At 37.5% G+C, this 13,859-nt stretch overlaps 1 protein-coding gene across 1 annotated transcript in view; it reads right to left on the bottom strand.

Moving 5' to 3' along the window:
- Window positions 1-292: 292 nt before the first annotated feature.
- The window catches only part of BTLA (B and T lymphocyte associated), a 29,471-nt gene continuing 15,904 nt past the window's right edge, over window positions 293-13,859 (bottom strand). Inside the window, exons 2-4 of the mRNA XM_011932810.1 lie at window positions 10,044-10,358; window positions 1,802-1,945; window positions 293-408 (exon numbers count right to left, since the gene is read on the bottom strand). Coding sequence (XP_011788200.1) covers window positions 293-408; window positions 1,802-1,945; window positions 10,044-10,358 — 575 coding nt within the window. The remainder of the gene's footprint in view (window positions 409-1,801; window positions 1,946-10,043; window positions 10,359-13,859) is intronic.

The raw sequence follows: 13,859 nt of genomic DNA on the forward strand, positions 1-13,859 counted from the left end.
TACTCTTTTCCAGAAAGACCTTAAGGTGTTTACATAAAAAATAAATGAATAGCCTGAAGCCACATAACAGGCAAGAGCAGAGTCAAGGTTGTACGGTTCAGTCTCTGAATTTTCTGTCTTGGATCTAGACTGCCTCCCATGAACTTCCAAAGAACCACTTATTATGACACTTGTTAACCCTAAAGAGCCTTTGCTGCATAGAGAGCAGAATGCAAAATTCACATCTTTAAAAATAGCTATATATATATGGTACATAGAATAATGCCTGGCACATGGTAAGTGTTATATAAATTCATTGAATAAATACATAAACACAGTATAACACAAATTGCATTTGTTTCAACAGATACATCAAGTTTACCAGGGTAATTTCCCGTCCTGCTGTGTCAGAGAGTTCATTTTGCTTTCCTGGAAGACAAAAGGAAAAGAAGTAATCAAAAGGAGTAATGAAAGCAGAAGTAAACCCACCTTGCCACCCATGCTTACCCTGTTGAATGCCAGGGATAGTGTTGTTAGTTTTGGCTTGTTAATTTGCTTTGCCTAGCACACACTTGTTTGTGAGAATTCACAGTGACCAGCTCTCTCTCTGGTTCATCACTTTTCAGTCCACATAGCCCCATGGCATATCTAAGAGGAAGGGGAAGGATCTGGTATATCACTTGCAAGAGACTGGAAGTCCTTACTCTGGGGACATTCCATACTCAATGCCAGAAATGCTGCTGTCCTGTCACCTATGTAGCCAAGATCTCCTACCACCTAGTTCACTTTGGATGTGGTAAATCAAAAGACTTATCCCTGACTCCTTTTCTGAAGTTCTGAGAGAGGTTCCAGCAGTCTCAAGAAAGATGATGAAAGATACGGAGAGGCTGTAGAAAGAGCCATGGAGTTGCAGGTGAAGAATTGGAGTAAGAGAGAATTCTTCAGAATCCAGAGAAGGTTCTGAACTCCAGAAGTTCTCACTCCAAAATATCAGAAGCACTTTTGCCCAGTCAAAGGTTATTCCTTTGACACACAGAATAAGTGTTGCTCTATCTAGCTCAGTTTCTGTAACTACACTGTAGCTGGTGTTGTGAAAACAGGAATGGGAGAGAATGGAGGAGAAGAAAAAAGAAAGAGAAAACTGAAGTAGTTCAGGCCAAAGCTAGATCAGAATTCTCTATGCTTTCCTCTCTTACTTATTTGGTCATGACATTGAGGGAGTTCTTACAAAAGTAGAAAGGAATTATTTTCAAAATATCACACCATTCCCATCATAGCCAAACCCACATTTTTCAAATGCATTATTGTTGGGTAAGGATTCAGGTCAAGCCTATGTTTATAATGGCAACAGAAAGTACAGACATATTAATTTTCTCTGGGAACATTGGTTCTTCAATCAGATAAGGGTGTGTGTGGGACTGGCATGATGTGGTGTGGCTGTGAAAAGAGGATAATGCAAAATAAATCAGATCTCTTGATCTGAGAGATTGTTTCAACTTCCAATCCTGTCAAGGTTTAGAAGAGCTCTTTCTCACACAAACCTAAGATTGATGCAAAGAGAATGATGAATTCTCAGCAATGGGCTGTGCTTGCCACAACTCTAGCTGGAACACTGTGCTGTGGTAAGCATGCCTCTCTCGTGACTCAAGGAAGCCCCAACCAACCCATCTGGCTTTTTAGCACAAGTATGAGTTGTCTTCTAGAAAATCATTATCCATGGTTTACAGGATTGGGAAAGAAAACAACAGGAAGAAACTAAAAATCCTTTAGCCCCAGAAATAAGAATGTGTGATACTGGGGGCAGAGAGAAAATAGAACCCACCTTGATGCCTTCTCAGGAAGCAGAAGAGGCAGAAACAGGTAGTGATGAGTAGAGGCAATCCCCCCAAAGGAAGTAAACTATACAGGAGCCATGGTCTGCTTGCCATTTCGTCCTTGGAGGGTCGTTCTGAGGCACTTTTTACATCTGGAATGTTAGTAAATGCTAAAGAAAGTTAGGAAATCTGAGATACATTGGGATCAGCGGCACCCCTCTGCATTGTCAGAACTTGAATGAAGGAGATTTCAGGCCAATGCCCCCATTTCTCCTGCAGAGGCATTCCTCAAGAATACCAGTGCCCTCAGCCTCCTCTTACTTTCTTGCTGAGCAGATGTGGCTCTGCAATAATTTATCTTTTGCAGAAATTCTTTATTCTGATAGAGTTAATCTTCCACAGAACAATCTTCATGATAGCTGTCAGAAGGTACTTCTTTAAGATTTTCTACTTACGGTATCTAACTCTCATATTCATCACTTAAGTAGGAAAACCATTGTCTTTATTTTGCCCCAAGAATAGACCCAAGTCAGGTAGCTAGTGAGTGACAATGGGAACTCGAGTCAACATGTTTGTAACATGAAATCCAAGTTTCTTCAACACAATGCCCTTTCCTTGTCTCATAACTTATCAGAATCTCCAAATACCAAATACTTTTGATATCCTCAAAAGTGCTCTGCATGGCACACAGCTAATGCGCATTACCATTGATCAATGTTAATATGCATTGAGGTCCTGTTTGTCTGCAGTTGTTCACAGCTCATTAGCAGGTTGTGAAACAATTTAGTAGGTCAAAAATAGCATTTTAAAAAAGGAAACAGAAGAGGATAGAAATCATCAGAATGCATCACACACACTAGAGTAGTGGTTCTCAAGCAGGACAATTTTGGCTCCAGGGAACAGGTGGCAATGTCTGGAGACATTTTTGGCTGTAACAAGGTAGGGGGAGGGAGGCTGGAAACTAGTGAGTAGAAGCCAGGAATTCTGCTAAACACCCTATACTATACAGGATGCAACCCCCACTTAGTGCAACAAAACACTATCCAGACCAAAATGTCAATGGAGAAACTCTGTCTTACAGTTAAGTAAGACCTTATGAAACTTTTTTATATTTGTGTGTATTATGAGTTGTGATGTAAGATATATTTTTTCTTTTTTTTTTTTAATTTTGGGTTACTATTAACACAGTATGAAAAATACTGGAGTAAGATATTCTAAGGTCTGGTTTGGTGGCTCATACCTGTAATTTCAGCACTTTGGGAGGCCGAGGCGGGTGGATCACTTAGATCAGGAGTTTGAGACCAGCCTGGCCAAAATGATGAAGCCCAGTCTCTACTAAAAATATAAAAATTAGCTGGGTGTGGTGGTGTGCATCTGTAATCCCAGGTACATGGGAGGCTGAGACAGGAGAATCGCTTGAACTCGGTAGCTGGAGACTTCAGTGAACCGATATGGTACCACTGCACTCAGCCTGGGTGACAGAGTGAGACTCCATCCCCCCCCCAAAAAAAAAAAATTCTATTAATTCTATTATAATGTTATTTTGTTTCGCTAGATGCTTGGGTTTGGGGTAAAAATGATTAGGGGCAATTGAAACTGCACAAAAAGTGGTTTGGTTATTCAGAGTAGTAACAAATGTTGTCTATTGATGCTGCAGCTGCTGTTTAGTTAGTGATCAGTCAAACCACTGCCAGGTGTGCCAGAAACAGCTGTCTGGGGGAGAGTCTTGGATAGCAATGGGGACTAAGGTTTCTACAACAGATACCCTAATACAAACAAATCTGCTGGATCAAGAAGATCCAACTTCTGTTACTTCTTTAACCCCCCCAAAAAACTAATTTCCTTAATTTTACTTGATTAGTTTGATCAAATAAAACTAATTCAGAACAAACTCTTTCTCTATTTCAGAACAAACTCAAAACTCCTCTAACTTATTTTGAGTTTGTTCTGAAATAGAGAAACAAGATAAAGAACTGAAATTGATTGAGAAAATGATGAGGGTGTACACTTGCATATGTCCAAAACCAGAGCTAGCCTTGGGGAGGATTCCAGTGTTTGCACACTACCAGAGAATCCAACAATCCATCTCAAGATAAGTTAGCATCATTTGTGGAACATCACCCCAAGATCATTGACACAAAGTAAATTCCTGGGCTTATTTTGAAGCTCACTGAAAGACTGTAAATACAACACAATCTTCATTTGCCTGCTTTGATCTCCTCTTCCCCATTCCTTAAGCATAAGGACACAGTATAGCCTGTACAATGATACCTCTGACACCTGGAATAAAAAGAGGCACATTCAGCAGGTGCTCCAAATCAGGGTGGAAGTCCACAAGAACTTCCTGCCCTCTCACTTCACACCCACTTTCCTGCCACAGATAATGATCACATTTTGAGGAAGTTCTTTTTTCATTTTTCTTTTTTTTTTGAGATGGAGTCTCACTCTATCACCCAGGCTGGAGTGCAGTGGTGCAATCTTGATTCACTGCAGCCTCCACCTCCTGGGTTCAAGTGATTCTCCTGCTTTAGCCTTCTGAGTAGTTGGGATTACAGGTGCCTGCCACCATGTGCAGCTAATTTTTTGTATTTTTAGTAGAGATAGGGTTTCAGCATGTTAACCAGGCTGGTCTCAAACACCTGACCTCAAGTGATTTGTCCGCCTCGGCCTCCCAAAGTGCTAGGATTATAGGCGTGAGCAACCACGCCCAGCCTTGGGGAAGTTCTTAATCAGAAACTGACAAAGGAAGTTTGGGAAGGGTGAAGTGGCAGGCCAATGGATGTTTCAATGACTGTTCCCCAGCTCTGTCAACTTTTCCCCTAGGACTTTGGCTTGTTTTACAAAGTCCTGGGGAGAATAGTGCTTTCCCAAGAGCATCCAAGCCCCAACGCTGTCACAGACCTGTTCTTACATGAACTTTTAACTTGAACATAAACAGCAAAAGAGGGTCACATATAAAAACAAGAAAATGTCCAAAATCACTTTGGAAATATACTTCACAGGAAAAAACAAAATATTTTTTATCAGACCTCCAAAATTTCTTTATGAAAAGCATGGTCCTTAAACTTATTTCCAAAATATATTTTTCTCCTCACCTTATACTTGGTTCACTGAGCACTTTCAGGTTCAGAAGGAAAAGGAATTTTTCTTTGACCCTCCCTGTTATTTTTGTTTTATTATTTTGTTTTGTTATTTGTTTTCTCACCTAGATTAAATTAGTTTTAAATCCACACAGAGTTTAAATTAAAGTTAATTCCTAAACAATTTACCTTTTGTGAAGGAAGTAGAAAAAAAAAGAAGAAATATTACACAAATTCCTGCCTTCCAAGACATTATAATCTTTCATGGGACCTAAAGCACATTTCCACACATTACTACAGTGAAAGGAAATGATAAATGAGAGGCACAGACCTTAAATGGCATACAAATTGGTAAAAAGGAGTGATCCCTTCCCTTCAGGTGATCATAAAAGGCTTCCTTAAGAACTTGGAAAATAAGCTGAGATTGAAAGGAGGGGTAGAATTTCCATAGGTGGAGACAAATGAATGGGTGCTCTACAAGTGGCAAGAGCAGCATATAGGCAGGGCTATGATGAAGATGTGGTTATGGCAAGTAAGGCCATTAGGCTAGAGTTGAGAGGCTCTATATGGAATGCAGAAACAATCTAGAAAGGTGGTGGGGGGCAGGGGATCAAACTGTGGAAGAATTTGAATGCTGGTTAACAAAGATGAGCCCAATATTGTGAGCACTGGGGATGCTATGCAAGAGAGTGGTGTTACGAAGGAAGCGTATGAGGTAAATTAAGTGTATTTGGCTGAAATGGACCCAAATGGGGAAACACTAAAGACAAAGAGTCCAATCATAGAATTTATTGGAATTATTTAGAAGGAAGATAATGATGGTGGGAGATGCTCATAGAAGCAATTGGAGGAAACACATCACAGAGTGGAATGTTGTGGAGAGACAAGAGTAGGAAGCAAAGAAAATTCTCTGGGATTTTCCATAAGGATCAAGAGCATTAATTAACAAACTGATAAGGAAGGGAGTGATAAGAAGGGTAGATGAGTAGGAAACTAGGAGTTGAAATGTTCGGAAAAAAACTGATAAAGCCCTTCATGTCTCCTATTTAGCTCTTAGACTTTCTCTTTCACCACTTCATACTTCACGTACTTTGTTCCATAAAACCCCCCAGGGCTCAGGAATTAGGAGATAATGTTATTCCTTTTCCCCTAAAGTTGGGCTCTTTCCTCCACAAAATAGATAGACTGTTGATCCTAATCTCAGCCCCAACTTGATCCCTAGAATAGGCACCTTTATGCACTTTACAAACTATAGACTATCTTTAGTTGTCATGAATGACCCAAATATGGGATAGAGCAGAAATTGTAATGTTACTTTTGTGTAATAGACTTTTGTATCACAATTAATTATTAACTTCTGACCTTGCATCTGACCTTGGCTAAATTCATCTCTCGTATAGAAGTAGATTAGTTCCCATAAAGAAAGACTGAATTACACAAGAAGGCTTCTCTTCAAAGGAAGGTGGACTCAATACCTCAACATTTAATTTTATTATGCATTATGTTAATACATTATATAAAGTAGTTAATAGCACTTATTTATTCAATAGTATATAACATTCTAGAATTAACATTTTGCAGATTTTCCTTATTTTTGTAATTTATTTTGCCTGTTTACAAAACAGTATTTGTTAAAAAATTCAATATTTTGTCTCATTAATGTGAATTAATAATGCAATTCTTTCCAGAAAGTGTTCATTCCATACATCCTTAATATAGGCTTCTCCAGGTTAATGAAGACAATGTTTGTGCTTTGCATATACTATATTCTTTAATTCATTTACAAAGAAATATTTAGTGAGCCCCTACCATGTTCCAGGTACCCTGACATCTATCATACAGAGCAAAGATGTTTAAGACACAGCCTCCATCCTGAAGGGGTTTATCAGCCAGTGCATGGATGGTCACAAGTAACTAGCACTGAGCTTGACACTGTATTTGCAAAAGCAGAGTCCCTAACTCTGCCATCGATTTCTTCTATATTTCTATATTTCATAATTGAAGGTTGCTGCTATCACTAAAGTGCTCTGCATTTTTCCATGGGGCTGCTGTAAGAAATTTTAAACTGACTTAAAGCATTTTAAAAGAATTTCAATGGGTTTCTTCATTGTGCTAATTTGAGGGAGTTGCAAGACACTCAAAAGTAAGCATATAAAGTAATAAGTTAATGTTAAAAAGAACAGTTGTAAAATGTATGCATTCAAGTGAATGATGTCCATAAAGGAACTAAACTGTATGAGGGTGCATCTAGAGTTCAGCTATGCTACCATTGCAATAACCCTCTTTTGAAATTTCTTCTTCCCAATAACCTTAAGGGTCAATTTATGAGCAACAAAAGAAACTCCAACTTATTTCTTATAATTAAAGGGCACTCTTTTTTGATCCAAATATATTTTTATTGTGGTAAAATACATATAACACAAAAATTACCATTTTAATCATTTAAAATGTACAATTAAATGGCATTTAAGATATTCACAATGTTGTGTAAACATGACTACTATCTAGATTCAGAACATATTCATCACCCCAAAAGAAAACCTATTAAGTAGTCATGCCACATTATTTCCTCAGCCCCTGGCAACCACCAATTTACTTTCTGTCTCCATGGATTTGCCTATTTTGGATATTTCATAGAAACAGAATCACATCGTATGTAAACTTTTGTGTACATCTTCTTTTACTTAGCATAATGCTTCTGAGGTTCATCAATGTTGTAACATACATTAGTACTTCTTTCCTTTTCGTGACTATATAATATTCCATGTGTGGATAAACTACATTTCCTTTATCCATTCATCAGTTGAACATTTAGGTTGTTTCCACCCTTTGGCTATTGTGAATAGTGCTGTGATAAACATTCACGCACAAGGATTTGTGTGAACATATATTTTAATTTCATTTGAATATTTACCTAGGAATAGAATTACTGGGTACTGTGACAACTAGGTTTTATCTTTTGAGGAACTGTTAGACCACTTTCTAAAGTTACTGCACCATTTTACATTCTCATCAGCAATGGATAGGGTTTCTGCTTCTTCACATCCTTGCTAACACTTCTTATTTTCTATTTTTTTTTTTTTATTCTAGTCATTCAATGGGTATGAAGTGGGTTTTCATTGTGATTTTGATTTGCAAATCTCCAGTAACTAATGACATTGAGCATTTTTTTCACATGTTTATTGGCCATTTATATATTTTCTTTGATGAAATGTCTATTCAAGTCCTTTGCTCATTTTAAAATTAGGTTGCCAGTCTATTTGTTGTTGAATTTTAGTGTCTTTTGATGCACAGTGTTTAATTTTTATGAAGTCCAATTTATCTATTTTTGGTGTTATTGTTGATTACGCTTTTGTAATCATATCTAAGAAAGCACTACTAAATCCAAGATCAGAAACATTTATCCCTATGTTCTCTCCTAAGAAACCAGAGTTTTATTGTTTTATATAATGTAGTTTTTATAGTTTTAGCTCTTCTACTTAAATCTCTGACATTTTGATTTCTTAAAATGTGGTGTGAGATGAGGGTTCAAATTCATTCTTTTACATATGAATATCCAATTATCCCGGCACCATTTATTGAGACTATTCTTTCCCCACTGAATAATCTTGGCACTCTTATCAAAAATCAATTGACTACAGATGTGCGGAGTTTATTCTGGACTCTCAATTCTATTTGCATTGATCTCTTTGTCTATCCATATGACAGTTCTACTGTTTTTTGTTTTGTTTTGTTTTACTGTCATTTTGTAGTAAGTTTCGAAATAGGGAAGTCTTAGCTTCAATTTTGTTCTTTTTCAAGAGTGTTTTGGCAATTCTGGGTCTGTTACAACTAAATGTGAATTTTAGGATTAGCTTTTTTATTTCTGCAATAGCAAGAAAAAGCTGTTAGGATTTTAGTGGAACTGCACTGAATCTGCAGATCACCTTGGGGAATATTGCTATCTTTGCAATATTACATCTTTCAGTCCATGAATACAGAATGTCTTTGCATTTATTTACATATTCTTGAATTTCTTTCAGCCATGTTTTCTTTGTTCAGTGTACAACTCTTGTACCTCTTTGGTTAAATTTATTCTTAAATATTTTATTATTTTTGATGCTATGGTAAATGAAACTGTTTCCTTAATTTTCTTTGTGGATTGTTTATTGCTAGTGTACAAAAATATCACTGATTTTTGTGTGTTGATCCTGTATCATGTGGAATTGCTAAATTCATGTATTAGCTTTAATAGTTTTAAATAAATTTTTAAGAATTTTTCTACACATAAGTTCATGCCATCTGTGAATAAAGTTTTACTTCTTTTTTTCTAAGTTAGAGACCTTTTATTTCCTGTTCTTGCCTATTTGCTCTGGCTAGAACTTGCAGTTTAATGTTAAATTGAAATGGCAAAAGCAAGAATCCATGTCTTGTTCCTGCTCTTAGGGGAGAAAGCTCTAAGCCTTTCACCACTGAATATGATGTTGGCTATAAAATTTTTATAAACCAAATGTTTTTTACTCTCACTTACTCCCCTCTCTATGTATTTTTTCATGTTTTATTCAGCTTGGTTTCCCCCAGCTTAACTTCTATCTGTACTTCCTCAGTTGTCAAAGCACATTAAAGGCCTCTGTCAGGGAACAGGGGAGGGAGATGAAGCTCTGAATATTCCCAGAAAATCATTAGGAAGTCAGGTTAGTTGTTTGCTGTTTTTCCTCTAAACAAACTGTGAACTATTAAGAAGTGTGTAACTGCTTAAGCACCACAAACATAAATTCAAGAAATTTTAATGAACAAAATAAAGAAGAGAAAAATGGGAAAAAAGAAAAGAAAAAAAAAACCAAAGACAAAGAATCACAGAGCTATTAGCAACTATAGGTATTCACTTTATAATTTTTTCGATATTTCAGTGGTCTACTTTTGGACTTATCAAATAAATTTTATAATCCCTAAAGTCAAAAACAATAACTTTTATTATCTATTTCTCTACTCTCCTCTATCTCACTCACCTCAAACACACACATACACACACATATGTACACACCGGCACATAACAATCTGTGAGGTGTAGCAGATTTCAGATGTGCTATGGGAGTTGACTTTTTAACATAATCACTTGAGAAACTGAATCCCCCTCTTCCTAGAAATATTATGAGAAAAATATCCGATGGTCTAGATATTGAGAACTCACCTGTCACATAAAGAGTTGTTGAGTGGCTTTCAATGACATTAGACAGAAAATTTGCAGAACAGCGGTATGACCCATTGTCACTAGGAAGCACTGGTTCAAAATGTAGAATGAAAAATGAACGGTTCTTCTCTTCTTTCCAACTTGTGTGTCTATCTTCAAGTTTTACACATGTTGTTCCATTGAGCTTGCACCAAGTCACACGAGGCTTGTTAGCACAGTATTTCACAGGGCATTCTAGTTTAAAGGGATCTCCTGCGAAGATGGAGTGATAGGATTGTCTCTTTATATAAAGCTGTACATCACATGATTCTTTGCCTAAAAGATAAAAACAAAACTAAAATCAAATATGTTCTTCTGGAAGTACCATATATATGTGACTTCATTAGTTCTCAAGCATTATTTGGTAATTTTCAAAATCAATTCCCCAATTTCTAGTAATTAAGCCTCACTAGCAGAATGTCTCATACATATTAGGCACATAATAAATATGTTTAAAAGGTAAAATAAATCATTTAATCCTCTGTCAGGCCTCTGAGCCCAAGCTAAGCCATCATATCCCCAGCGACCTACATGTATACATCCAGATGGCCTGAAGCAACCGAAGATCCACAAAAGAAGTGAAAATAGTCTTAACTGACGACATTCCACCATTGTGATTTGTTTCTGCCGCACCCTAACTGATCAATGTACTTTGTAATCTCCCCCACCCTTAACAAGGTTCTTTATAATCTCCCCCAACCTTAAGAAGGTCCTTTGCAATCTCCCCAACCTTGAGAATGTACTTTGTGAGATCACCCCTTGCCCCCAAAACATTGCTCTTAACTCCACCGCCTATCCCAAAACCTCTAAGAACTAATGATAATCCCACCATACTTTGCTGACTCTCTTTTTGGACTCGGCCCGCCTGCACCCAGGTGAAATAAACAGCCTTGTTGCTCACACAAAGCCATTTGGTGATCTCTTCACACGGACACGTGAGACACTTAGTCTGTTTTCTGCTACTATAACTGAATACCTGAGACTGGATAATTTATGAATCATGGAAGTTTTACTTGGCTCATAGCTCTGTAGGCTGAGAAGTCCAAGAGCATGGTGCCAGCATCTAGCAGAGGCCTTTGTGCTGCATTATCTCATGACAGAAAGCAGAAGGTGGAAGGGAACACACAAGACAGAGAAAAATGGGGGCCAAAATTTATCCTTTTATCAGGCACCCATTCCCATGATAACTAATCTATTCCTACAATAAGGGCATTAATACATTCATAATCTACTGATGTCTTAAAGGTTCCACCTCATAATACTGTTACAATGGCAATAAAATTTCATTATGAATTTTGGAGGGGGCATTCAAACCATAGCATTCTGTCCCTGGACTCATGTTCTTTTCACATACAAAATACATTCATTCCATCTCAATAGCCCCAAAAGTTTTAATTTATTCCAGAATCAACTCAACACGCCAAATTCAGAGTCTTATCTAAATCAGATATAGGTAAGATTCAAGGCACAATTCACTGTGAAGCATATTCCCTCCAACTATGATCCTGTGAAATCAAAACAAGTTATCTACTTCCAAAATACAGTAGTAGGACAGATATAAGATAGATATTCCCATTCCAAAAGGGAGAAATAGGCAAAAATGAAAAAGTAACAGGTCCCAAGTAAGTCCAAAACCCAACAGAGAAATAAAATGGCATTTCTGGGCTTGGTTGATGCTTCAGCACTCACAAGTTAGAGACTCCTACTTACGCTCTCCCAGGCTAATGCTTCAGGCTAATAGCTCCACAGTTCTCGGGTCTCAGTGAAGGTCCACTCCCATGCCTCCACTAGGCACTGCCATGGGAGTGGACTCTTCCTGGGCCCTCAGGCTGTCCACAACATCCTTTGAAATCTACATGGAGGAAGTTGTGGTCCACGCTCTTGCATTCTGCTAGCCTGCACACTTAACAAGTGCGTGCCACCAAGGTTTACCAATTGCACCTTATGGAGTGATGTGTTGAACTGCACCTGGGTTCACCTGAGCCATAGCTGGAGCAGCCAAGGAGCACTGTGCTGGAATTCAGAGAGCAGAAACCTGCGGCAGATCTGGGCAGCAAGCCTGTAAAAGGCACTCCAGTTTCCTCTGAAAACGATTTGCCCTCTGAGCTCTGAGCCTATGATGGGAGGGGCAGCTTCAAAGGCTTTGAAATGCCTTCAGGGCCTTTTTTGCAACTTCTTGAATAGTACTACACTCCCTTCTATCCGTATTAATCTCTTGAACAATGGTCACTAGGCCACACCCTTAGTATTTTCTCCCAAACATGCCTTTTCACTTTTTATATGGCTAGGCAGTGAATTTTCCAAATTTTTCTATTCTGCTTCTCTTTTAATTATAAATTCCATGTCTAAGTCATTTTTTTCCCTCCTGCCTCTTACTGTAAGCAGTTAAAAGTAGCCACACAGCAGCCTAAATGCTTCGAGGCTGATATTTCTTCCACCAGATATCCTAAATTATTGCTCTTAATTTCTACTTTCCGTAAAGTCCTAAGACATAGATACACTTCTACCAAGTTCTTAGGAGCTGTATGACAAGGATGGCCTTCACTCCAGTTTCCAATGGCTTGTTCCTCATTTCCCTTTAGTTATGCACTTTGTGTTGATTTGTATTTTTTTATTTTCCAGTAAAGTTAAGTCTAAGCACATGATCCTAAAAGTATTTTCTTTTAAATTATTTTTTCTCCACTCTTACAGTTCTTTCTTAGCCTTTATTTCTATGTTTTGAACTACCCCCTCTTAGCAATATGTCTAATCCATCTCCTTCATTTATTTATTTCACTCATTTTCGTGCATTCTTCTGAATAGATTTACAGTATCATACATTATAATGACATAAGCATAATAGAGATTATAGCCAAAACTCTCTTTTAAATACAAAGACAGCTAAAGGCCTTGCCTGTGATCACACAGCTTGTCAAATGTTGAACCAAGGAGCAACTTTTGACCCTGAGTTTCACATACATGTCTATCCAGAACAAGGTTTCACCTCATTTCTACACCCTTGCCAGCATAAATATTCTCATTGTATCTATTTTCTTACACCTAATATACCTTTCACCCACATCCTACTTAAAAACCCTTCCTGCTCACATCTCACTAATCTCTGCTCAGATTAACAGAAACTTGATTGAGTTTCCAGGAATCAGAGTGAGAAAAAGGACCTGCAGAAAAGTTTTAGGACCTCTTAATATTTATTTATTTATAACTGCTTTGAGACCTCAAACAAGTTCACTTTAAGACTTCTTAATTCAGTTGCTTCCAAAAGTTCAGAACTAAAATGAAACCAAACTGAAAGGTAAGTTATAAGGATGAGGTTTTCAAAAAAATGAAGAGAAAGGGTAAAATATTTTACCAAAAGGAAGTGTACCTGAATGTGGTTAGACTTACAACAAAAAAGTAAGAAGGCCAGAGGCAGAAAGGTCAAGTGAAACTCTTGTTTCCAGAAGTCCGTTCCTCTCCCTGAAATTAACAGACTCCCTCAGCCTCCTAACTTCCCTTTTGATTTTCATGGATAAGTCAATAATAGTTTATGGAGCCTATAAGTCTGTGCTAGAATTATGAAAAGCAATGAGATGGTTATAGTCAAAGATCTTTTACCCTCAAAGAGTTTACCATTTAATTGGTAAGGCGGGAGTATCTAACAATGAGTGCACCTTTCTTTTCTTTTCCTTTCTTTTCTTTTCTTTTCTTTTCTTTCTTTTTTCTTTTCTTTCTTTCTTTCTTTCTTTCTTTCTTTCTTTCTCTTTCTTTCTTTCTTTCTTTCTTTCTTTCTTTCTTTCT

Source organism: Colobus angolensis, unplaced genomic scaffold (assembly GCF_000951035.1).
Source record: "Colobus angolensis palliatus isolate OR3802 unplaced genomic scaffold, Cang.pa_1.0 Scaffold98, whole genome shotgun sequence".
NCBI classification, from domain to species: domain Eukaryota; kingdom Metazoa; phylum Chordata; class Mammalia; order Primates; family Cercopithecidae; genus Colobus; species Colobus angolensis.